The sequence below is a fragment of the Takifugu rubripes genome, chromosome 21 (genome assembly GCF_901000725.2).
Source record: "Takifugu rubripes chromosome 21, fTakRub1.2, whole genome shotgun sequence".
NCBI lineage: Eukaryota > Metazoa > Chordata > Actinopteri > Tetraodontiformes > Tetraodontidae > Takifugu > Takifugu rubripes.
In genome coordinates this window covers 10372369-10396225 of record NC_042305.1, presented here as the reverse complement: position 1 = coordinate 10396225, position 23857 = coordinate 10372369, and the positions used below count along the sequence as shown (strand labels likewise).

At 46.1% G+C, this 23857-nt stretch overlaps 4 protein-coding genes and 1 long non-coding RNA gene across 11 annotated transcripts; 2 read left to right on the top strand and 3 right to left on the bottom strand.

Moving 5' to 3' along the window:
- Positions 1–3: 3 nt before the first annotated feature.
- Positions 4–9812, bottom strand: ark2cb (arkadia (RNF111) C-terminal like ring finger ubiquitin ligase 2Cb). Of its 2 annotated transcripts, XM_029829907.1 has the most exons (9): positions 9132–9812; positions 5923–5945; positions 5490–5811; positions 5275–5403; positions 4984–5113; positions 4749–4853; positions 4332–4427; positions 3834–3937; positions 4–3628 (listed from the first exon to the last, which is right to left on the bottom strand). In XM_029829907.1, the coding sequence occupies exons 3-9, from the start codon at positions 5720–5722 to the stop codon at positions 3511–3513; spliced, it is 915 nt and encodes a 304-aa protein (XP_029685767.1). In that variant the 5' UTR covers positions 5723–5811; positions 5923–5945; positions 9132–9812; the 3' UTR covers positions 4–3510. The 2 variants fall into 2 exon arrangements, with proteins under 2 accessions (XP_029685767.1, XP_003974925.1); XM_003974876.3 differs by lacking the exon at positions 5923–5945.
- Positions 9813–9904: 92 nt separating this feature from the next.
- On the top strand, positions 9905–13395 carry LOC101074081 (ATP synthase subunit alpha, mitochondrial-like). The gene is given in 12 exon segments (XM_003974809.3): positions 9905–10060; positions 10530–10605; positions 10900–11069; positions 11216–11389; positions 11589–11755; positions 11842–12142; positions 12226–12267; positions 12269–12451; positions 12516–12623; positions 12707–12851; positions 12941–13091; positions 13191–13395. Coding segments are annotated over 12 exon segments (1656 nt in total). The 5' UTR covers positions 9905–10000; the 3' UTR covers positions 13270–13395.
- Positions 13396–14933: 1538 nt separating this feature from the next.
- LOC101070779 (phospholipid phosphatase 1-like) lies at positions 14934–17772 on the bottom strand. 3 transcript variants are annotated; one of them, XM_003974877.3, is made up of 7 exons: positions 17641–17772; positions 17347–17487; positions 16507–16658; positions 16150–16430; positions 15979–16036; positions 15726–15902; positions 14934–15590 (listed from the first exon to the last, which is right to left on the bottom strand). In XM_003974877.3, the coding sequence occupies exons 2-7, from the start codon at positions 17402–17404 to the stop codon at positions 15465–15467; spliced, it is 852 nt and encodes a 283-aa protein (XP_003974926.1). In that variant the 5' UTR covers positions 17405–17487; positions 17641–17772; the 3' UTR covers positions 14934–15464. The 3 variants fall into 3 exon arrangements, with proteins under 3 accessions (XP_003974926.1, XP_011613923.1, XP_029685769.1); XM_011615621.2 differs by having other exon boundaries at positions 17606–17741; XM_029829909.1 differs by having other exon boundaries at positions 17347–17507; positions 17641–17725.
- Positions 17752–20480, top strand: LOC115247614 (uncharacterized). Of its 2 annotated transcripts, none has more exons than XR_003886663.1 (3): positions 17752–18239; positions 19901–19977; positions 20066–20480. It is a non-coding gene; the product is annotated as an uncharacterized lncRNA (long non-coding RNA). The 2 variants fall into 2 exon arrangements; XR_003886664.1 differs by lacking the exon at positions 17752–18239 and adding an exon at positions 19321–19542.
- LOC101071007 (chondroitin sulfate N-acetylgalactosaminyltransferase 1-like) lies at positions 19586–23548 on the bottom strand. 3 transcript variants are annotated; one of them, XM_011615622.2, is made up of 10 exons: positions 23440–23548; positions 22180–22948; positions 22005–22105; positions 21723–21919; positions 21406–21622; positions 21218–21319; positions 20967–21148; positions 20475–20569; positions 20299–20380; positions 19586–20178 (listed from the first exon to the last, which is right to left on the bottom strand). In XM_011615622.2, the coding sequence occupies exons 2-10, from the start codon at positions 22540–22542 to the stop codon at positions 19901–19903; spliced, it is 1617 nt and encodes a 538-aa protein (XP_011613924.2). In that variant the 5' UTR covers positions 22543–22948; positions 23440–23548; the 3' UTR covers positions 19586–19900. The 3 variants fall into 3 exon arrangements, with proteins under 3 accessions (XP_011613924.2, XP_029685765.1, XP_029685766.1); XM_029829905.1 differs by lacking the exon at positions 23440–23548 and having other exon boundaries at positions 22180–23431; XM_029829906.1 differs by lacking the exon at positions 23440–23548 and having other exon boundaries at positions 21723–21898; positions 22180–23431.
- Between the last annotated feature and the right edge of the window lie 309 nt (positions 23549–23857).

The following is a 23857-nucleotide window of genomic DNA, read 5'->3' as shown; positions in this document are numbered from 1 at the left end:
AGATTAGTTCTCAGCATTTTAGGCAGTTTATTTGAAAAACACATACAAAAAGATCATATACAAGACAATAAATAAAAAAGAGACAGAACAGTTTGGGTTAAGCTATGCAACTTTTTGCATCATCATTAGTAATAAATACAGTACAAAATCCACCCAGAGTGAATCTAAAGATCTCCACAATATTCACGGATCATGTTATTCTTCATTATGATTTAGCTATTGCTTTCATATTATTGATACATACTTCTACTTTTCTATAAAATACTCAAGATCATAAAACATTGCGCGGTTACAGCAAAACAGCAGTGTGTTGTACAAAGATGGCCACTTCCCTTTTTCACTGGCAGGTTAATAATCGACTTTTTTTTCTTTTTCTCAGCAGCAAAGAAACATGTGAAATATTCAAGAAGGTACAGCATCATATTAAACACATCTACAGAGCTACTCCCACATACACATAGGAAAACCTGAGAAGGACATGCATTTAAAAAGCTTGTGCTTTAAGTTCTACTGTTCATTCCGGTTCATCAGCTTGAGTTAATACTATGGCTACTGTCCAGTTTGCTCTGGAGAAATGGGGTTACACTGTGGAGGACACGGGGTAAGGCCAGTGAGAGCACGAAATGAAATAATAAGACCAGCCAGCGTCATTCCAACCCAATACACGTTAGAATACTTTGTAGGATTAGTATAGATTAATAACAAATGCACACCGAAAAACATAGTTAGCTTATTATACCCAGGTGTAAAGGAGGCTATCTATATCGTATCATAACCACAGTACAGAAATTTGCTCAATAGGACCAATGGCTCAAGATAGCATGTTATATTTCCCAGAATCCTACAAAAAAAAGCAATTACCAGCCACACACTGGAACTAATTATTCAGCTCGCTGAGTGGGTCCACACAGAGTACGCACTAAATCCAGATCCGATTCCTTATTTTATACATACATATGCATATACTTATATACATATGTATATGGAAAATGATCACAGCAAACGACGAGAGCAATTTAATTGCGGAGCCATAATAAGACAAAATGGGATTTAACCTCACCGTCTGCTTTGCATTAAAGCAGGGATAATGATTGAAGTACCAAAAAAAAAGGAGTTGAAATCAAGAATCGGCATGAATGGAATGTCATCCGGATCGACAGCACCATGCTGGCAAAAAAATAAATAAAAAATTAAAGGAAAGAAAATGTTGGGAAGCGCCCGTCCTCCCCACGCATCCGAGTTTCAACAAGTCTCATTTTTTACTCCCTTGTAAAAGAAAACACACACGTCATGCAAAAGCATCCCCACCGACCAATGCATAATGAGGTATTCTTTTTTTTTAATCTTTTCTGTTTTTTAAATAAATATATTGATTAAATTGCAAAGTTATGAGATAGAGACATTAAATATTCCACCACGATAGCTAGCTAGCTACAGTTAGTAATAAATAATGATTGTTAAATACTTAAGGCATCTTTAATCACAGCATTCTATGTGAACTAGCAAACCTCCGTTTTCATCCGTCTGAAGTTTTTTGGATGGAGGTTTTTCCGTATGAAAAGGAAACCAAAAACGCAACACAGTCAACTCACCCTCCATTAATACACACAGAAGCATGAAGATACTCAGAACTGAATAAAAACACAAAATCTAGGACAAGAATAACCCACACCACCAACCAAAAATCAGGCAACTCCATATTATAGTGCATTTACATAAACACAAGCTACATTAGAACAACAATAAATAGGTTTTTTGCAGCATTGCAGCTTTTTCTTCACTATAGTTAAAATTGATGAGGACTTGGCATATTAGCGCCGTGTCCGGATTGGCATGTGAGCAAAAAAAAAAACAACAACAAAAAAAGACAAAAACAAAAGGAAAAGAAAAGAAATGGCAGCAAAGAAACAAATCAGCATTGAGAAGAATTGTTTGGTTGTTTGTTTGTTTTTTTCAAATGGATGGCTTTTTCTCCCTTTTTACCCTCCTTCAAGTGAACTATGCCGACATGGTTCATGCATGATAAAGAGAAAGCGGCTTCGGTCACCGAACGCATCACAGTTGTTCTAGCGATACCACACACTACGACCATGGGGAGTGGAGACAATCGTACACACTTTAGCACATATCGCAGGCAAACTACTCAGCATTTCCCCGGTAACGCCACACAAAGAGCAACTTGATTGAAATGAAAAGTAGCCGATACCAAACAGAAGTGATTGGCTGTGTATAGACGTGTGCTTGTTCCATAGGCAATAAGGTTCTGGTAACATGTAACACAGATGTCGGGTTGGTTTTTTTTTTTTTTTTACATCCTGGAGCCTGTGGCGGCTTCTCGTATCGCCGTTAAACACGGAGGCCTTGCGGTTAGACACGACCTGCGAGCAGCGGGGGAGAAATGCTACACTGGCCCAAGGCCGGTGTGTGAGGGCGACCTCGGTCTGCCCTGGATGAGCGGAGGGGTCGGCGGGAGGGGTGTTGGGTGCGTTCCTGTCCTCTGTGGGTGAGCGGCGTCCTCTCAGTATACGGTTCACATGCACAGACACAGTCCCTGTTTCTACTGCTCCACAATATCAACGACACAGCCCAAGCCTGCCATACAGCATGCACATCTGAGGCCCCTGCTCTAGGTTCCAGAGGCCCCGCTACGACACTACACACATCACTGGAAGCCATGCCAGCAGCTAGCGGGATTTAGCATCGACTCGGATGGCACCTACTATCTTTGAATCCGGAAAACCATGTGAGACAATAAAGAAGGATTTTTTTTTGGGCCTTTTTCTTCAAAGAAAAGAAAATACACTGTCCCCCCCCCCCCTTTAGGGCGGCGGTCTCCCTCTCCGTAGGCTTATTTTTCACATGAAATATTTCTCAGAAAGGCTTTTGCTTGCTACACAACACTGTTACTCTGTAAATACTTGTTTCAGTACTAGATTCCAACACACCACAAGCGTTCAGCTACAACAGTTCACACCAAACAGCCTCATGCTAATCATTTGATCATGTTCTGTACAGATGTGCTGAGAGCTTGGGCAGAGTGCAGCTTAAAGGATTTTTCACAGGCCTGTGGGGAGAGGGGGGGGTGCTGAGGATTGAGATACAGAGGCAAAGAAGTAGCCTAAATGCACCACATGGCACTGGGGGGGTTGGTAGTGTCTGGGCTTGGTGGCCACGTGGAGAGATGCACGCCTCAGCACATCTGTCCGTACGTGACCCCTCCTACCTGCTCACATGCAGCCCGCCGTGACGCCCGACCATCACTCCGGACACCCGCCCGTGCGTGAGCAGCCTTTTCTTATTGTGTTGTATGTCGGTGTGCTTTGTTGATCCCTCTGTCACGGCCGCCTCAGAAGGCAGGCTCGCTGACTGATGCAGAGGGGTGGGGGGGGTTAAAAAAAGAGAGGGTGGGGGGGGGGGGGGTTGTTTGGCAGAGCTTCCTCCCCGACCACGGCGGGGGAGGGCGGAGAAATCACGACCAAGATCCGGAGCTGCGGGAGCCGGCGGGAGCTATCAGCTGTCGGGGGTCAGCTGGGTCTCAATGTCCACTCTGCAGATGGGGCATTTCCTGCTGGTGGCCAGCCACTGATCCACGCACGCCTGGTGGAAGAGGTGCATGCAGGGTAATCTCCTGCAGACACAAGACATGTGGGTCAGGCCAGAAACGGGAGAGGAAATACTCAGCATTGATGGGGGCCGTGCGGTCCGAGGTGGAGGGAACACGCGTGGCAGGACCGGCGAAAGGAGCCCTGCCAGTCAAGGCCTGCGGGAGGTGTTACGGTTTCCACAGCGTTGCTTGTTTGTGTCCCCGTTTTGGGGAGAGCGAGGCGGCGTACCTGACGTCCTCTCCGTCCTCCAGCATCGACAGGCAGATGGTGCACTTCTCGTCGGTGTCGAGCTCCTCGTCATCCAGGCACATCTTCAGGTCCTGGGGTATTCTCTGCAAAGACACTTTAATTATTGTCGTCTGTCCTGCGGCGGGGCGTCTTTTGAGTCGGCTCCCGAGTCGGAGCACGCTGGGATAGACGGCGCTTGATGGGAAATCAAAGGCAGACTCAATTACTACTGCTCACTCGCGGCGCGCTAAATGATTCAGAATAAATAGGTCACATCCAGCGAAGTTGCTCTTTTAAATTCTTTCCACATACTTCTCTGCAGTCAGCCGCGTGAGTCAGCCTGTGTCTCGTTAATCAGCTCCTGAAAATTGTTCTGACCTCTGACCTGTCTGCCTCGCCTTTACTTGATCTTACAGAGTGCCTGCTTGCCCTTTGCCGCCCCCACTCTTCAGCTGAAGCCGACCGTGTTTAACTCTCAGCCTCCAAAAAGCCTTTTACCTTTTTGTACTTATGTGGGAACGTGAATCTCTCTATGGTGGTCTGGACCGCCCCACGGTTGACGCTGCCCAGCCTGTCCTCCAGCTGCAGAAGCTCCTGTGATGGGGGAAACAGGAAGCGGGGGGGTGGTCATTTGTTTGTTAGACTGTCATAGTTCACACATCCCCAAAGACCTGCAAGCATCCAGTATGTAGAGGGGAGGGCAAGAAATGAAGAAAAATAATTGGGAGAATGAGAAACTTATAAATCTAAAAGTCACTGAACTAGGAGAGGGAAAAATCTGTAACTTTAAATGAAGACAAATGCCGTTAAATTTGAGACAGCTGGAGCCATCGAGGCATCTGAGCATCGGTCAAATAGGAAATAAAGATGGATGAAGTCCTTCTGAGGACAGACAGATGAAGGAGAAACACAAACCTCGTAGCTTTCTCGAACAGCGGAGGCGTGCCGGGAGGGGTTGAGACTCTGCAGAGCCAGCAAGTGGAGCTGCGGGTATGGGTAGTTTCTGATCTCATGGACGACCTGGAAGAAGGCACAGAAAAAGTCAGCTCTGCTGCAATACTTACAGGAAAGGAAACCTTCCGATTGTTGAAATTAGCCTCCGAACCCGGAGGAGAATCATCCCGCGCGTGAGGGCCAAAATGGGCCTCACCACTTGTGTTGAGGCGTTGTTTCTGGGGAAGTGGTGCATCCTGGGAGAGGTCAGGTAGTGCTGATAGTGCTGCGGCAGAGGATGGATGTGAAACTGGTGGGGGGGCAGCCCAGCATCCACACTTAGATCCCTGCAGATGTCGAAAAAACACATCGATGCAGCGAGTTGACGGCAGCGCTGCTTCTCCAAAAGTGATTGTTAATCTGTTGCCCCACAGCAGCAACATGACCCAGACGTGCTTTTCGAGTCAAATCCGACCCAACGGGAGGTCTTTCCGAATCTATCTCTTACCAGTCTGTGCCCTCCGCCAGGTAGCGAGGCTGCTGCACCACCGGCTGAGTGGGGACGTGAAGGGGGGGTGCGAACTCGTAGCCCGGCCTCAGTCTGTGTGGCTGGTGAGGGACTCTCTCAGGGGTGCGTCTGCAGAGATAAAACACTCATGAGCGGGCCTCAAACACACGACAGAAACAGCCTGGAGGTCCCTTTGGCCACGGGGTGGGGTGTACCTGGAGGGTGGCAGGATGTGTCGGTGCTGGGCTTCGAGGATCTGCTGCTGGAGGAGGTATTGCTGGTGTAATGCCTGAGGTAGGAAGGGAGGGGCGGGGATGTCTTGGAACTGGGTGGCGGGCAGAGGATTGAGGGGCGGGTGGAGCGGCGGGCCGTGCTGGTGGCCGGGAGGGCCCAAGTGGGGGTTAATGCCCGTCTGCGGCTGCCCCGGGTGGGGCATGGGGAAGTCCATGGGCAGCGGGGCCTGCGGACCTAACTGGAAGTGCCGGCAGGAGGTAGCATGGCTGTGCTGCTGCTGCTGTTGCCGGTTGAAATGGGATCCTGCGGAGGACAAGCAGAAGACGTCAGGAGACGCTCGGGGAGGGACGAGCTGGAATTAATTGTGGGTGGAATGTGGTGTCACTGTGATAAAGCATGTTAATGAAGCCCTACCTTTTACCTAGTGACAAAAACCTCTGTGGGGGGTGTGGGGGTGGGAGGGAGGGAGGGGAAGGGAGGGAAGGGAGGTGGAAAAATGATGATTACCACATGTACCATGGACATGACGACCGTTTGCGCGTTTTGGGCGCGTTTAGCGTATTTCCGACCTCTGGGCCGACGTCCGGTCTCCTAAACACAAGTCACCTGGATGAACTGACACAGCTGGAGGATTCTGCAAACCCTCGTGGGTGGTTTGAGAAGAATAAATGCTGACATTTGCTACTGAAAGGGGGGCACTTTAATCACCTCTGCTCAATAGCTCTGCTGAGTTTGTGAGCACATCCAAAAGTTAAAGGAAATAGCTCCAATGATTTTCATGTTCTCTGACCACAGTTATTTGGCAAGATGGAACCGTTGGGAGCAGTTTTTAAGTGCAAGAGAACGACTAGACAGGGAACTTATTATGCTCAGCCGGGCAATTGCTTTTATTTTTTTTAGGAAACTATTTAAGCTTAGACTGGGCTTCTTAGAAAAGAGACCCGCCGGCCGGTTCGGCAGATTTTGTGCAGAGCTGTTTCAATAAACTGACGCCTTCTCGGGAGACAAAGGAAGGTTCTGATGTGAAGAATGTACATATCTTGGAATAATCACCAGGAAATAGGCAACATCTACATTGCATTTATTGGGTGGACGTTTCAGGAAAACGCAGTGCGACTTCAGAACCCGCCAGGGGAGGAAAACCGGACATCGGCGGGGACGTTTTTTGGGGGTTTGACAAGCTTTCAGCGGGGGCCGGAGAAGAGCTCCCTGCCGCAGGTCAAAGGTTGGTGTCTAGAACGGGGGGGGGCACACTGCGTTTTCCCAAACGTCTCAGTGAATAACGATCACCACGACGACAGCAGATAGACTCATTCAGACCCGGTGATGGAGGAAGCGTGGAAATTGTCTATCTTTGTCACAGCAGGAGGAGGTGGGTGTGTGAGGGTGGAGGGAGGGGTGGGGGGGCAGGTAGGGATGAGAAAGAGGGAGGACAATAAATGGAAACCAGCAAGAAGCACACTGAAGGTTAGGAAAACACTATATTCTTTATTGAAAAATATTAGTATTTGTGGAATCTGTGTTCTCTTTCTTGGTTGTTTGTAAAAAAAATAAATAGTATAAATCCATGCAACAAAAAATAAACAACATAGACTAAAAGCAAGGCCCACCATGCTCCATATAGGGTTAAAAAGAACAAAAGCAGCATCCAATGAGCAGACGTGTTGGCTACAGCACATGATTTCAGTACAGCAGGGTACATCTTTACTACAGAAAGATTACATTGGATTTCTTACTAGTCAATGTAGGAAAACAAAAAACATAAATTATGAATCATAAATGTGACCATGCACTGAAGTACTATTACCAGAACAAAAAGGTAAAGAGAGACCACAACCAAACAATAAAGACGTTATTACTAATAGAGGATCTCTTTAGCAGTGCAGGAAAAATAGGCATCCCTGTGAAATGGATAGCATTTTGGCCTGATGTTAGTGGGGGGAGGAACTGGGACGTGATGAACCACCAGTGAAAATATTGAGCTTACTTTTGATAAATTTCATTTGTCGGCGGGGAGCAAACAGCCCTGACATTTCAGTGTGATTCCAAGCTTGAAATTTGCAAAGGGAACAAAAAGGATTACACAAAAATGGAGACAGTTATGGCAGGTTGTTGTGTTCAGGTGCAGTGTACCTTTGGCGATTTTCAAAGGATTTTACAGCATTTGCATAAATATTTAACCACTGGTGCAGCGTGCCCGTGGTTCCAATTTGCATTTTTGTTGGGTTGTTTTTTGGGTTTTTTTAAAGGCAAATCTTCCAAATCATGTACATTGCACCTTGTGTGAAAAGCAGAAGGATGAGCCAAATTCTGGTGTTCAACAATGCAAGTGCGCTAATTGAGGTCATGCAAAATGTATCCACTTTACAGGAATTTACAGCATGTTGTCTATCGAGACTGGATGGGGGGTACACAATGACATTCAACTGCTATCTAGAAAAAGAGGAGGCAAAAATGTTTTACTCAGTGCTACAGCAATTTGACAGAAAAAAAGACAAAAAAAGTCAGTGCTCTGCTCTACGTGTTAGCTGTCTGATTAACATGGAAAGTCTATGGCTGAATACATCTTGGGAAGGGGGGGTGCTGTTTAATACCAATGTCGTCTTCTGATGGAAAGAGGAAATGAAGAAGGGATTCACAATACAGCTAAATGCAGAGAACAGGCAGAGGCCACGCCACACCACACAGCAGCAGATGATCATTAGCTACACAATGGGGGGGACGACATAGATCTGATAAATGCAGAATGTAGAGCCAGCTTCCATACTATGAAACAGGGAAATAAGAACAGAAATAAAAGCACAATGAAATCACTGAAGCCACTGTTGTGATATTAATGTTGCACTGTAGCTTGATCACAGTTTGCGTGTTTTTGTTGTTGTGTTGTTCTTCAAACGCGCACGGGCGCCTGATTGCCAATTAGTAAATAATTGGGGGGGGGGGGGGACGCGACAGATAGTTCCACTTAGCCCAGTCAATTGGCCGTGTATCGATTAATAGCACGGCCAATTAAGACGATATTCAATTAGTGAAATCACGGCGAGAGGAACGGCGACTTATAGCGGAAGGTGATCTTCAAATGACATCATCCAGGCACCGATAAGCTGACTGACTGCGAGGCTGCGTCTATTTTCTGATACTCTGCGGCGCGAATAATGTCAGAGATGAAGGGGGAGAAATGCGGCGAAATGTCCATGCGTGAACGGCTGCACACGGGATGAGCTTTGCCCATTAAGACTGCGTAAAAGCGCCAATGTATATGAAGGAATGCGGCGCGACCGCACGCTCCGTACGTGTGGAATCCTTTGTGGCCAATGTTTCCTTTCCATGACATAGCCCGAGCCGATGAGCCAGTTAGCTTATCGTTTTCAGCGCCGTTCGCTCGAAAGTTGTCGGAATTCAGCCGGCAAATCTGGATTATTCTTTAGCGTATGTGCATCTCCTGCGTCTACAAATTAAAGTAGAGTCACGTTGGAGAAAAGTTTTGCGAAGAAAGAAAAAAAGACCGGTAATTGGAAACTAGCTAACGCGAGCTAAACGGGCGCTAGCTAGCAAACAGCTGCAGTGAATATTAAGATAAACAGGGCACATGTTTTGGATCGCTATGAATATTAATACCATACCTCTGTTTCTTACTGAGCCGAATACGGGAAGAACCAGATATCCGACATGCACTAAGACCATCCTGGGATCCTTTTCTTATGATTCCGCTGGGTTATTCGGAGAGACGGGGTAGTAGTAGCCCATGCGGATCTACATTCAGGCGGCTGGTTGGAGCTGGCTGACTAGCACCGCGGACAAACCGAACGAAACGACTGTCTGACTCGCCTGGTTTTTCGTTGACAAAAGCAGACATGTCATTCGGCATCGGCAGCAAAAGAGGGCGATGTTGCGGCGCTGGAGATGTTCTCTTCTATCGTCAGGTTCAAACTCCCAATTATAAACCGACAAAACGTCCATCAATCACAAATCAGACGTGCACAAATCAGTTTATCTACCTAATGTTTTATTTTACGTAACGCGTTCCGCACAAATCAATAGGAGAGGCTGTTTCTTTTTTTTTTTTTTAGAGTATTTTTAGGCTGATAAGTCAGTGAAAACAAATGTCTTTTTTTCCAAAAAGGGGGAAAAAAAACCCGAACAGCTTAATTCGTTTTAAACCTGATATCGAACATATTAAAAACAAGTTTACGAAAACAAGTAAAATTTTTTAATCTGTCGGATTGTCCTTTCCCCTTTCCTAAGAAGAAAAAAACTTTTGTTGATCTATTTTTATCTAATCCTCGGTTACAGATCCAAATAATTAAAAAGCATTTACCGTGGCGCATATCCTCGCCGTGCCGTCAGGGGGCAGCCGAGAGCCGCACTGCTGGGAAAACCGCCCAACTGCGTCACATAAATAGAAGAAGAGTCCATTCAGCCATTACATTCTCGCTCGCAAGCAGGTCGAAGCCGCTAGTGGTGGAGGACAGGTCATTAGCAACCCGACAAAATGTTATCCGTGAGAGTTGCTGCAGCTCTGGCCAGAACCCTGCCCAGAAGGGCTGGATTTGTAAGTGTTGGCGCTCAAATGTTCTTGCCTGTCAACCGTTTTACAGCATGTATATTTAATAGATTTCCTTAATCTCGGGCGTTAAGGGTAATGTTAACTACACAGGCCGTTAGCCAAGTTGTCATCGGACTCTTTATTGGGGCGTTTTAAACCCGCTCGTGCTTTCCAGAGTGATAAATGGTTACAATGTAGCAGAAAGTATTAACATTAACGTGTTTGTTGACGCTGCCCTTGCGAGTCTTCATTGGGCAGCAGTGACAGCTAAGATTAGCACAGAGGCTACAAGCTAACGGCTCATTCAGCCATGCTTTGAAGGTCAGAAAGCCTGACAGCGCATGTCGCCTCCGCTGCTTTACCCCATAATACTGGAATCTCAATATCCGCATTGATGGCAGGCATGAAGACGTGCATAGGATTTTTTTTGTTGCTTTATTTTCAATTAACCTAACTTGCGTCGCATTTAATCCAGGTCTCCAAGGCTGTGCCGGCCGCCTGCGTCGGGGTCAACCACCTCCACACACACCGACCATGGCTGCAGAAGACAGGTGAGCAAGCTGCAAACAATATGTGCAACTTTGTGCTCCCCAATATGGCCTTGGATTCTAAGGTGAATGAAGGTCATTCTAAAGCCTTTGCAGTGCTTGTTTCTTCTTACACTCACTGTTAATGTCAAGCACCCTAACAATATTTATCAACATTTATCTGGTTGTCATATATGGATGTCTTTAATATCCAACATGGCATGACCCCCCCCCCTTCTTCCCCAATGGACAACATTTGTATAGAACATCCTTTATTCTCACACTGACTCTGTTCTATGACATTCATCCTATCTGCAGGCACCGCAGAGGTGTCCTCAATCCTGGAAGAGAAGATCCTGGGAGCCGACACCGCTGCAGACCTGGAGGAGACTGGACGTGTGCTGTCCATTGGTGATGGTATTGCCAGAGTTTATGGGCTGAGGAATGTCCAGGCAGAAGAAATGGTGGAATTCTCCTCTGGATTAAAGGTGTGGTTATACATTTTACTTTTAATATGTCTACATGGAAGCACTCTTGAAATGCAAAGGTTCACAGCTCAAATCTTGTAGTCATCACCTTGCAGGTGGCATTTTTTCCTGCGATAAATCGTACTTCTTTTTTTTTTAATTCCAAGGGCATGTCTCTGAACTTGGAGCCCGACAACGTTGGTGTTGTGGTTTTCGGTAATGACAAGCTAATCAAGGAAGGTGACATCGTGAAGAGGACTGGTGCTATTGTGGATGTACCTGTCGGTGAGGAGCTGCTTGGCCGTGTGGTGGATGCTCTGGGAAATGCCATTGATGGAAAGGTATGTGAAACCTTTAGTGTATAATTTAATAGGAAAATAAACTGTTTTCTCTCTCTGCATGCATACCCACATCTTTACACAGTACATTATTTACACACTATTAACCTTGAAAATATGCACATCTATTTAAAACAAAAAAAAACAACTTTTGTAAAATACTCGGTGGGTCCTCTTAAACCTATTACTGTTTTTATTACAGGGTCCGTTGGGCTCTAAAACCCGTAGGCGTGTTGGTCTGAAGGCTCCTGGTATCATTCCTCGCATCTCTGTGAGGGAGCCTATGCAGACTGGTATCAAGGCTGTGGACAGTCTGGTGCCCATTGGCAGAGGCCAGCGTGAGCTGATCATTGGTGACCGACAGACCGGGTAACTACTTTGATTTAATCAGCCTTTTTTTGTTGTTTTTTTTGTTTTTTTTAGGATTTGTTAAAGTTTTTCTTTTCTTACTCCAGCAAAACGGCCATCGCTATCGACACAATCATCAACCAGAAGCGCTTCAACGAAGGCACCGACGAGAAGAAGAAGCTCTACTGTATCTACGTGGCCATCGGACAGAAGCGGTCCACGGTGGCTCAGCTGGTGAAGAGGCTGACCGACGCTGATGCCATGAAGTACACCATCGTGGTCTCTGCTACGGCCTCCGATGCTGCCCCCCTGCAGTACTTGGCCCCGTACTCTGGCTGCTCCATGGGAGAGTATTTCAGAGACAACGGCAAGCACGCTCTGATCATCTATGACGATCTGTCCAAGCAGGTAAGAGTGAAGATTAAATGTGGCACCGATGGTGTGGAAAATCCCAATGATTTGGTAAAAGGATTTTCGCCCTGGCTCCTCAGGCCGTTGCCTACCGTCAGATGTCTCTGCTGCTGCGCCGTCCTCCCTGGGCGCGAGGCCTACCCCGGTGACGTGTTCTACCTTCACTCCCGTCTGCTGGAGAGAGCCGCCAAGATGAACGACAACTTCGGAGGCGGCTCCCTCACCGCTCTGCCCGTCATCGAGACTCAGGCTGGTGACGTGTCTGCCTACATCCCCACCAACGTCATCTCCATCACAGACGGACAGGTTTGTTGTGCGAATTCAAGCGAGATTCTCTCGCAGCGCTGATCCCAATCAGATGTGCTTGTAGATCTTCTTGGAGACTGAGCTGTTCTACAAGGGTATTCGTCCCGCTATCAACGTGGGTCTGTCTGTGTCCAGAGTCGGGTCTGCTGCCCAGACCAGGGCCATGAAACAGGTGAGATTGGAACCCTGTGGATTCACAGTAAATTCCTCTCTGAAGACCAGGATGATAATTCTGATGGCACTTGCATTGTGTAGGTGGCTGGTACCATGAAACTGGAGCTGGCTCAGTACCGTGAAGTCGCCGCCTTCGCCCAGTTCGGCTCTGATCTGGACGCCGCCACCCAGCAGCTCCTGAACAGGGGCGTTAGACTGACTGAGCTGCTGAAACAGGGACAGTACTGTGAGTGTTCATTTAAACCGTTTCACCACCATTAATCAAAGCACTGTGGAGGTAGTCGAGGACTGACCATTAAACTGTCTCCTTTCCAGCCCCAATGGCCATTGAGGAGCAGGTCACGGTCATTTACGCTGGTGTCAGAGGTCACTTGGACAAGATGGAGCCCAGCAAGATCACAAAGTTTGAGAAGGCTTTCCTGCAGCACATTCTTAGCCAGCACCAGGACTTGCTGGCAGCCATCAGGTGAGTTGGGTGTTTGAGATAAAGATTTTTAATTTGGATCAGGAGAAATGTAGTTTCAAAGTATGGAATCAACCTCACTTGATTTCTCTTTCCATTCAGGGCCGACGGAATGATCTCAGAGGCATCAGATGCTAAACTGAAGCAGATTGTACTCAACTTCCTGTCCAGTTTTGAGTGAGGCTAGCACTTCTCCATCTTCGGTGAACAACCTATTTGTCCCCATTATGCTTAAATATATATGTGAACACACTGAAGGCCTAAACCTCCATGTACAGATTTGTCCGAATAAAATTTTACAACAGTGCTGGTCTTTAATTCTTTTCCTAACCATCATGTTGCTGTCTCTGAAAAATCCTGACTACTCACTGCAGGTAAAATATAGCTTGTATAACAAATCTATATTCTTACTTTTATATTATCATTATAGTACCAGGTTCAGCTAACGTCCAGTTTATCAGGTGTAGTTATCACACTCTACCACAAGAAGGAGTTCCACTGGGTGGAGGGCTGATTTTAAAGGAGCTGATAAATTCTTTAATATAAATTGTGCTCAATGAATAATTAAAATGTCTCAAGAGCATGCAGTGAGAAGCACAAAGGTTTTCAGTCTTGGGCCTTTAGCTGAAAAGTTGGGTTTCATGTAAAATAGTGCCTACTTAAATTTTTACATCTATAAATTTAAAAAAATTCAAGCTGCTGCTAAGATCCATACACTGTAATGTGCTTGCTGTAGTTTAGTCTACAGTTGCTTATTTGAAAGTCAAAACATCATGAATCTTAATATCTAAGCAGGACATGAGATGATCTTTTAGGAAAGCAAAACTTGCTCCAAAGTGAGATTTTTTAAAGGCAAGTCTTTGCCAGTACTACAGGAAACACTGCAATTAAACCCTCAGTGCTGACTGATGGTTGACTTCTCTAACAAGCTCTTCTACATTTCCTTCCTCTGTTCTCTATAACTTCTCATTTCATTGTTCCCAAACAGGCAGTAGATGAAACAGCTGCTATTAGATCTAATCTTTGTACCTTTACTGATGAAGGTAAAGATGACACTTAGCATCATTTGTTAGCCATTGCTACATAAACCCCCCACCTTTTTTGCACCCTCCTGAATAAGTAAAAGTGCTCACGAGGATCAGATTTAGGAAGAATTTGACAAATTATAAAAGAACATTTCTACTTCTTTAAAAATGCCACCAGTGCACAAAACACTAAGTGTTGCCTGTTTCTGCAGCGCTGTCAGTGTCTGGCAAGATGACGACAGACATGTGATGGGAGTGCTGTTTTTCCACTATTGCCAAGGTCAGCAGGACAACAACAGAGCTCTGTGAAGCGCACACACACACACACACACACACGTGATGTCTCTGCATATCCATCAGCAGCTCAACAGTCTTAGTCTTCTTCATTTCCTGTTTCCAAAGTGCTTCATTTAAGCAATCTACAAATGTTGACCAGTTTTGCAACATGGCAGCAGTTTTCACTTCTTGCTTAATATAGAGAGCATTGGGTTGACTCCCATTGGGTTGACACAGTTCTTAGTTATTTTTTGCATAATCCCACACTTACCTAATTCACAAACTGACAAAGTATTTAGCATTTATTTTATAGCTTTTCATGTAATGTCTCCCTGTTTGCCACTCAGCTGACAATGATGGATGTCTGTTTTCCCTCCCGCTGGCCTCTCAGTCACTGTAATAGGATCCAGAAGACCCTTATTTGTGGGATCAGCACCAGTCTGTTCACAATAGCCATCATCTCTGTGGGGTAAACTCCATCATGGTCAAAGTTCCCGCGCCCTCGTTTGGTCTGGCAGAGGTCAGAAATGAGGATTTTCTCGTGTTAGAAAAAGAAAACTGGATCTCTGTTTATTCCTCCCGTTTACAACCTAAAGTTATTGAGAGCTTCATACAAACTGACAAGAACCAAAAGTAAGGATTCTTTCTCTTTTTTTCATGAATTAAACAGCAGAAAGGAGTCACGACAGCAGTTTGAGGGCAGAAGACAAGTTATTTCTGTTTTACGTTAAAAAAAAAGACAGCTCCTCGCAGGTGCCAGGCGCTCCGCGAGCGTCCACACAGACTCGCATTATATTCCAAGCAAAAAGGAATTTCATTCATTCCCGACAGCAACAGCAGAGCTGCATTCATTTAAAGACATGTCCAAAAAGTTTATACTGCAAAAAAAGGTAAAAAACAATGATAACGCTGCTGTTTTTTTGTTCCACAACGTGCACTCGTCCGTTGTTTCTTCTGAAAAAATAAAGCTTGTCCATTCCAGAGTCTTCAGGCTGCAGCCTTGGCACCAGTGTACGAACTTGGATCCTGTAGGGCCTCCTTGTCCCGGGACAGTGTCGTTGTTGGGGCCTTGGGGTCAGTCCATGCTACCGTAGGTGATTCCATTGGTGGGGTTTTCTTGTAAGTTTGCGTGCGTCTCCTGTTTGTCCTGCAACGCCACTGGGTCGACTGGCTGCTCAAAGGAGTTGGACACGCAGGACACCTGGAGAGACATGCCACACAAAGGGAATCAGCCCGTTTTGCTAGATTTTGATGGAGGTATTAAAGTTTTACGAGATCTAATGACCCAAACTCTGACTTTTCTATCCTCCTTTCATAGCAGACCCCTCTAACTTACTGTAAAAACAGCTGCTAAAGCTCCGAGCAACAGACCAGCCAACACGTCACTCCAGTGATGTTTGTAGTCCGACACTCTGGACAGACCCACGTACACGGCGGTGGCGATCAGGAAGAACTGGATGGTGGGACGGAGGAGCCTGGCCCACTCTGACCTCAGCCGGGCTTGGATGTAAAGCTAAAGACATCGCACCATTGATATCAGTGTGTGATGAGCACGTGTGTGTCAACGTGTAAAGCGCTCCGGCACTTACGACGAGAAAGAGCATGCAGTACATGGCGAAGGATGCGTGTCCGGAGAAGAAGGAAAGTCTGGAAAACAGAGAGATTCATGTCAGACCTGGAAGAAGAAGACATCCTCCATCCACACATGAAGCTACAGCAGGAAAATCCCCAGACGCTGTCGTCCACTTTACAGCCGTTACCTGGACTCGTCCACCATGAAACGGTCCCCCGTGCAGGTGAAGTTCTCCGTGTACCCTCCAGTCCCGCAGTTGACGTGTTCCCACACTGGCTTGCAAACAGCCAGGAAGTTCGGCCGCAGACGGCCGATGGAGTATTTGGCTACGTCCGTCAGAGACTGGCTGACGGCGGCGCCAAAGACAAAGCTGCCCACCGCCTTGTAGACACACACCAAGTACTTGGCCCCCGACGACTGGTTTGAGACGTTAGACATGTGGACGGACAGGCATTCGCCACAGATGACCTGCGGCACAGACGACACAACCATTAGGATTACATTTACACTTTTGATGTTTCTTCGGAGGGATGCGTCTACGTACCACGACCAGGACGAAGGGGATCATGACCCCGCCCAGCAGCTGGTAGGAGATGGTGTCCTCTCTGAGCGGATACCTGATGGACTCGTCGTTGCAGAAGAAGCCGCGCTTGAAGGGATTGTGTTGAGGGGTGAGGACGAAGAAAGGAAGCCCGACTGTTCAGAGGGTGAAGGGGGTGGATTACAACTTTAATAAAGCAGATGTGTGATGACTAGACTTGTCTACATGATTCAACAAGCATAGGAGCCACCAGCAACAAGACAAGGCTTATAATGTGTCGTTCTGCAATGAGGCAGACATGAGAGTCATGATGAGATTAAACAATCCCAAAATCCAGCTCTGACAGGAAGTTCCCACCAGCGAACATTAAAATCCGGAAGCAAAACACATCCAAAAAGTGTAAAAATCTGTCTGGAGAGGTCCTTTTTTTCAACGAAACATTTTTAATTTGGCAGCTGTGATCATTTCTATGGTAATGATGTGACGTTCATCATCAGTCCTTGATTAAACAGGAGATATCTAAAAACTGACCACATTTATTTTGTTATCTCACTCAGGCACAACTTCCATGGGCCTGGAGCTGGTCCCAGAGCTAAAAATATAAGTTTGTGTGGAAAAAGACACACACACACACACACACACACACACACACACACACACACACACACACACACATAAAGTGAGACTGTTTCTTCCGCCCCCCCCGTCTTCCTGTCTGGTTACAGTCTTCCTGACTGTGTTACACTGTAGTTTCACATCACGATAACATGCGCCCTAATAAAAAAGGAAACCCTTCCAACAGTTTTCCTCAGGACCATTTGATGGAAATTTACTGGCACATACCGAGAATCAAGCAAGTGAAGTCCAGCAGGACGAGAGCAAACCCCGAAGCTTCGAACATGATGGCCCCCCTCCTGGTTTCAGTCTCTACGCAAAGTCCTCGGTGGTCCCGGCGGCTTTTAGGAGCGACCAGACGCAGCGTTCCTGCCAAACATGCGTCGTTACTCCGGCACAAAATGAAAACAGACCGGTGTCATTTTGTGTGGCGACGAAAAGTTCGAGGGAGGGGGCTAAATACAAATCAGACGACTAAAGGACACACCTAATCCAACGGGAGCGCATCGGAGAGTTTCTCACCCTTTGAGCTGCTCACAGATCATCATAAAGCAGCAGAATGGAGTCGCATCATAATATTGGCCGGCGTCAAGAGGAGGCGAAACCGGCGATGACAGAACAGGAGCTCACTGTTGCGCAATGATCAACGATGCCTTCAGGGACACAGCAGGAGCTCGGAAAAATGATGATGCATTGTGTCTGACGACAGCGACTAGGTGGGGATGAGTTCTGATTAGTTTCACACACCAGAATAATGTATAAATATGAGTTATACAATCGACTCAAAGTGTGGCGTCCAATATGACTTGCTTCTTTTTCATGTATAGTAAAGTAAGGTAATTATTCATCTCTAAGTTCAACCTCAGGACTGATGTGCAACTTAGGCGGAGGTTTTCAACGCTAAATAATCAGAACAGACCGTGATGTGAATTGCTAACTTTTTAGACGAAACCACTTTTACAAATATCATTTGATTGTGCTGTTTTTCCGATGGACCAATCACCAAAGTTGTCTAATCTTTCCGTCTCTACATGAATGCATCACTGCTCGAGGAAGTGGTGCGAGACTTTCGGGCCTGTTGTAGGAGGTCAGCCGATACAGAGCGTCCCCTCCCTGCAGAGGTAATCAGGTTAAATCACTGTCTATTCATAGAATCGTCTCCTCTTCTACAGCCCATGTGGGATGGACAGATTCTAAGCGGACGGATTCCCCTCCATATGTCTGTGTTGAGCTGGAATAGTCGCAGGACTCCAGATGAGACTTGGCTTAAGATTTGCTATTTTTTCTTGTGTTTTTGCAGCAGTTAACAATGTACAATTTAAAATTCATACATTATAGTTTCCCTATACACTTAACGTGTGCTTCTGTTGCACAATGGAGTCATTCTTCACCTCCATTACAGTCAAATCTACAGTTGCTATAGCAATTATGTACATTGATTTTAGCAACATTATAGCATATAAAATATTAAACTATATCTGCATACACACTTAATTGCGAAAAGAGTTTCATACTTATTTCATAAATGTGCACCTCTAAAAAGTGCTGTCTATAACTATTATTTAAATAGAGGACATTGATTACTAATGGACAAAACTCATATTTCATTGTCACAACAATATCAGTTCGTGTTTATTGACATTTGTAATCATCAAAAAACGATCCCCATTTGAAGCTGATGCGTTCACGTAAACCAACCTATAATTATCTACAGCAGGCCTGGCCAACCCGCGGCTCCCGAGCCGCATGCGGCTCTTTGCCTGGTTTCATGCGGCTCTAACGTTCATATCGAAGTTTGGGTTTGTGTTTTTTTAATGTGCGTGTTCGCTTCGCTTGAGTTCAATACGGTACTTTCGCCAAAAGCGCATGCGCGTTAGATGAAAATACCGCAAAGTTTCTCAGTAGGGACAAGATCTTTTGAGTAAACAATTAGTGTCAAGTTCGTCTTCAAAATGGCAGGAAAAAATACACGAAAGCTTCGTGACCCGGTTCCGTGATCTACAACTGAAAAGGCCACAGATTGCATTCCTCGTTGCCCCTTTTAATGTGGAGCCGCACTGTTTTAAAGCCCCGCTGGTCACAGATGAGGCTGCAGCTGAGTTGGAGATGATCGATCTTTGTGAGGAGGACCAACTGAAACCTGCTTTAAGGGAAGGGGCCATTGAGTTCTGGAAAAGTGTGCCAATGGAAAAATAGCCCAATGTCAAACGGGCTGCGCTTAAGATACTGTCAATATTTGGGTCAACATAAGTCTGCGAGTCTGTGTTTTCTACCCTAAAACACGTGAAACCAAAGCATCGATCTGTTCTGACTGACACCCATGTGAAAGAATTGCTTCGTGTGGTAACAACTGAATACAGGCCAGATTTGAAGAGGATTGTTCAAAGCAAGGAATACCAGAAGTCCCACTAAGCAACATGCATAGTAAGAGAAAAAAAAATTAATTATTATATTTTTGTTTGTGGACTTGTTGAATTGAGAGTTTGTGTGTGTGAGGCAGTGCACACAATGTTCATTGTTGAAAATGGCCCGTGGTCTGTGGAAGTCAAATTCTGTCACAATCATGTTGGTGTGTGACATTTACAATAAATGTGGCTAAGCAGAAGTCAGAAGCAGAAGTGTGTGAGGAAGGGATGTGGTGATGTTCATGTGTGCCCATGTGTGTGATGTGGCTCTTTGCGGTAACACAGTAAAAAATGTGGCTCTTAGGCTCGGACTGGTTGGCCACCCCTGATCTAAATTCTGCCGTATTTATGTCCCTCTGCTCCTCTCTGATGTGCAGTCAACGACTCTTCTGCTCCTGGGGCTTTGAATGAAGCTCAGCCTGGTCTCTGAAGACCAACTCCCCCAGCTGCCCATGTGAGGCCTCACTCATGGCTTTTGTCTGCATGCACATCTTGTACTTGTCTGGAGGGAGCTCGTCCGCACACCTCTTCTCGTGCCACAGGTGGAAGAGGCTGCGGGACGGAGAGCGGACCACCATCAGCTTACTGTGGAGGTACTTCCTGTACAGATGCACGTCCTCCAACCCCCAGCCTTTCATGGTTCGGTCGAAACCACCTGAGAGAAACAAAACACCAATGTTGCGTGACACACAAAGCTGGAAAAAGTGAAGCAAATCACCCATATTGTGGGTCTATTTGTACTGTCAGGTAATGCTAATGACACGTTTATGGCTACCTATGTTTATGAAATCAGATCTGTATTGACACGTCATTCCAAATCCAAAATCTCTCCAGAATCCAGATTCCTTCCTTATTACCTGGAAATAAAAAGAATCACAAGCAGGAAACACCCTGATTACATTTGTAGTTATTCGTTCAGGTGATTTTGCCTTAATTAATGTTTTTCCCTACCAGCTTTTGTTGAAGGGAAGGTGAATGAGTGTGGTTGTGATAAATAATGGATGGGTTGTACAGACTGAAGAGCACTGGATAGTAGACTTTCTTACCTGGAGACCAAAAGTTAAAGTTATGACCAGTGTGTTTAATAAACTGGCCTAAAATACAGAGACAGAGATGGATGGATGCATGGATGGATGGATGGATGGATGGATGGATGGATGGATGAGTAAAAGATTTAAAATAGGCCATCTTAATATGCAATTATGGCCACCAGGGGGTGTTGTTTCAAATAGATTTTCCCCTCAGGTTGTTATAGATACAGTATATTTGTGAACTTATGTGGCGCACGTGCACATATATTTGAGGTGCAAGTTAAAATGTTATGATGTGACGTGATGCAATGGTAATGTTATATTATGTAAATATTTGCCTGTTAATTTGGTTACAGCTTGTTGTTACAGTGTTAAGAGATCGTTCTGGTGTGAATGAAGTGACAAACATCACCAGGTTGTGCGTTGAGACGACAGGACATTAAGAAGTCAGCGGTGAAGTGAATGTCAACATCACAGAAGAAGAGCAGGACATTTTGGCTCCGCCTCCAAGCTCGGGCCCCTATTTCTAAGCCCCGCCCACGTGAAAACTCCTCATTTAGCTGGATCAGTGTGAAATTCCTGAAGCGAGTCTCTCTGAGGATTAGAAAAACGAATTAAAAATGTATTTAATGTTAAAGTCAAACTGAAAATGTACCACTTTACCTGGTGGTCTGGTCCAGCATCGCTTTCACTTGGTCTATCTGATCTCGACCAAAGTAGACAACGGTCAGGTGAACCCTGCCGTCCTGCTGGATGCACACTTGTCTGAAACAATGGAAAACACAGAGATGGTTCGTATGCCTGAGCGTCACCACGGAGACGGCGTGTAAAGTCGCCCTTCCTGACTTCACCTGAAGTTTTTGATGAACTGCCTGAAGGCGTCTGTCCTCTTGGACAAAGGTACGATGACGTTGACGAGGATGCTGCTCGCGTCCACCGTCTCACTCTTAACCTTCACCACGGGACCGAACGGCCTGAAGAGCACCAGCTGAGTGAAGCCCCATGAGGTGTTGTCTTTAAACATCAGCTCGTATACAGTTCCCCTGTCCCGCTCTGTGCGAGTCAACCCTGGGACGGAGACGCTCACCGGTCAGGTCTCACATTTGTACTCTAATATGCAGCCTGTGGCCTGTAACGTGATGCATTATCAGTCTTTTTTCTCCCTCACCTTCTACAAAGTCTGAGGGAGCGTACGCATGCTTCCTCCTGATGTCTCGGTGCCGCTCTGGGCCGTTCAGGACGTGCAGAGCCGTCTCCACCGCACCCATCAGCTCATCTCTGCGGTCTCTCCTCACGGGCCTCTCCTCCGGGTGTCTGCTCAGCCCCGTCTCCAGCTGGTACATCCTAATTGACAGAAGACCGTCTCTGTGAGGCGACACGTTGTTGGACATCAGGACCAGTTTTCAGTGTGGTGCCCAAAGGACACCCCCCACCCTCATTTCCCACTCACCTCTGCAGGGTAAAAGTGTCATAAGGAATCACTTCATATTCGCTGGACAGCTTCACACCCGAGTTCACCTCAGCGTGGTTCAGCTGGGAGCGGAGGAACTCCTGGACAGACGCGATTTCTATTTTTAGTAACACTTCAGCGCCGTTTCTCAGCCACCAGCAGCATTTTTTCCTACCTTTAGGTCAGTCTGGGTGGGTATTTTGTGAAGACTTTCGAGACCTCGAGGCAGAATTCCTTTGGTTTTGGCTTTCTCCAGGGAATCCTGAAGCTGCTGCGTCCTCTCCAGGAGAGCCTCTTTCAGCTGGGCGATCTGCTTTGTCAGGCTGTTTATGTAATGTCGATGAGAGTCCTCCCTCTCCTGTAGTAAGGCCATGTACCCCTCCTTACTGGTGGCCCCTCCGGGCCAGAGGACAGCCTGATGGCCGCTGTGAGACGTGGGTTTACAGGCCAGGAGGTAGACCAGGAACAAGCAGCAGCAGAGCCCCAGTATGATGAGACTGACACGGGCCAGCAAGGCTAAAAGCCACCTTTTAAACATGGCGGACTGAATAAAACGTGCGCTTTTGTCCAAAGCATTAGCGACCCATCCTGCCTAATGAGGGCAAAGATGCCAGTTATCAGGCAGCATCTTCACAGGAGCTGCAGAGCTTTTTCGCCAATGCCGGTCTGAGCGTGCTGCCTGCACCTGTAAACGGGCACGACTTTTGGAAGAATGCAGAAGAATTTCGACAGAGCTTTCACTATAAAGTTCCAGATTCGGTGTGATTGTTCAGTCGCTAAATTTAGGAGTCGAATTCAGACAAAATGCTCTGTCGGGCATCAGCCCTTCAGTGGTGCCCCTTTATAAACCTCCATCTGGTCCAGCCGATGAACAGAGGCCAAAGAGATGTTCTGTGCTACCAAAGGAGTCTGGTCAGTACCATGCTCCGCTTCTGTTTTGGTTGCTTTTCATTTAGTCATAGTTTCATGAAAAAAAGAAAACAAAAAGAGGATTATTACCAAAAAAAACCCCAACAACTACCGACTAACTGATCTAGAAGCAGAGAAGAACTTCGTTAAATAGGCGGGTATTCATTTGCATCTCCCACTAAGTCAAGACAGAAAGGGAGTCGGACCACATTCGTTCTGGTTTAAACCTACTTAGTTTTATTTAGTTTTCAGGGGAGTCTTGTGTCTAAAAAACATAATTCTATTGTTTGTCAAAGATTCAGCTTCTGCATTTTAAACTTGTTTAACAACTGGATGAAAAAATGTAGCGTTCCAGCTCAGGTGTATTTAAGGTGCAGGTGTATTTAAGAAAATCTTAACTCAACATTCGGATCCATGTGTGTCGACTTATGTTATGTTGTGTTACGACTTATGAATTATGCTACAAGTGTGACTTAAAGCCACCTTCGAAAATTAAATAAAAATAAGGAAAAGTGAGATCACCAACCTTTCATGTCTCATTCCTCAGAGTTTGATCGCTGGTGCAGTTTGGTCCAACAGCTTTAAAACGAACAAAATGAGAAATAACCGGACCTTCACACCGAGCGCCACGATGCTCAAGGTGGGAAGTGACACAAACAAGCATTCCTCTGTCCTTCCACCTCTCCACCCTGTGTGTGTGTGTGTGTGTGTGTGTGTGTGTGTGTGTGTGTGTGTGTGTGTGTTGCCCTCATCAGTTTATTCCCAGCACAGATGGCTCTTTATAACTCAGGTAGAGGCTGATCTCATGAAAGACTTGCTTATGTTTCCAGGTCCACCCAAACTGCCAGTGCATGTGTACGTGCGTGCGTGCATGCATATGGGGGTGACGTGGCCCCTTTTTTTCACGAAGCGCCCCGATATTTTGCAAGGGCAAAATTTTAACT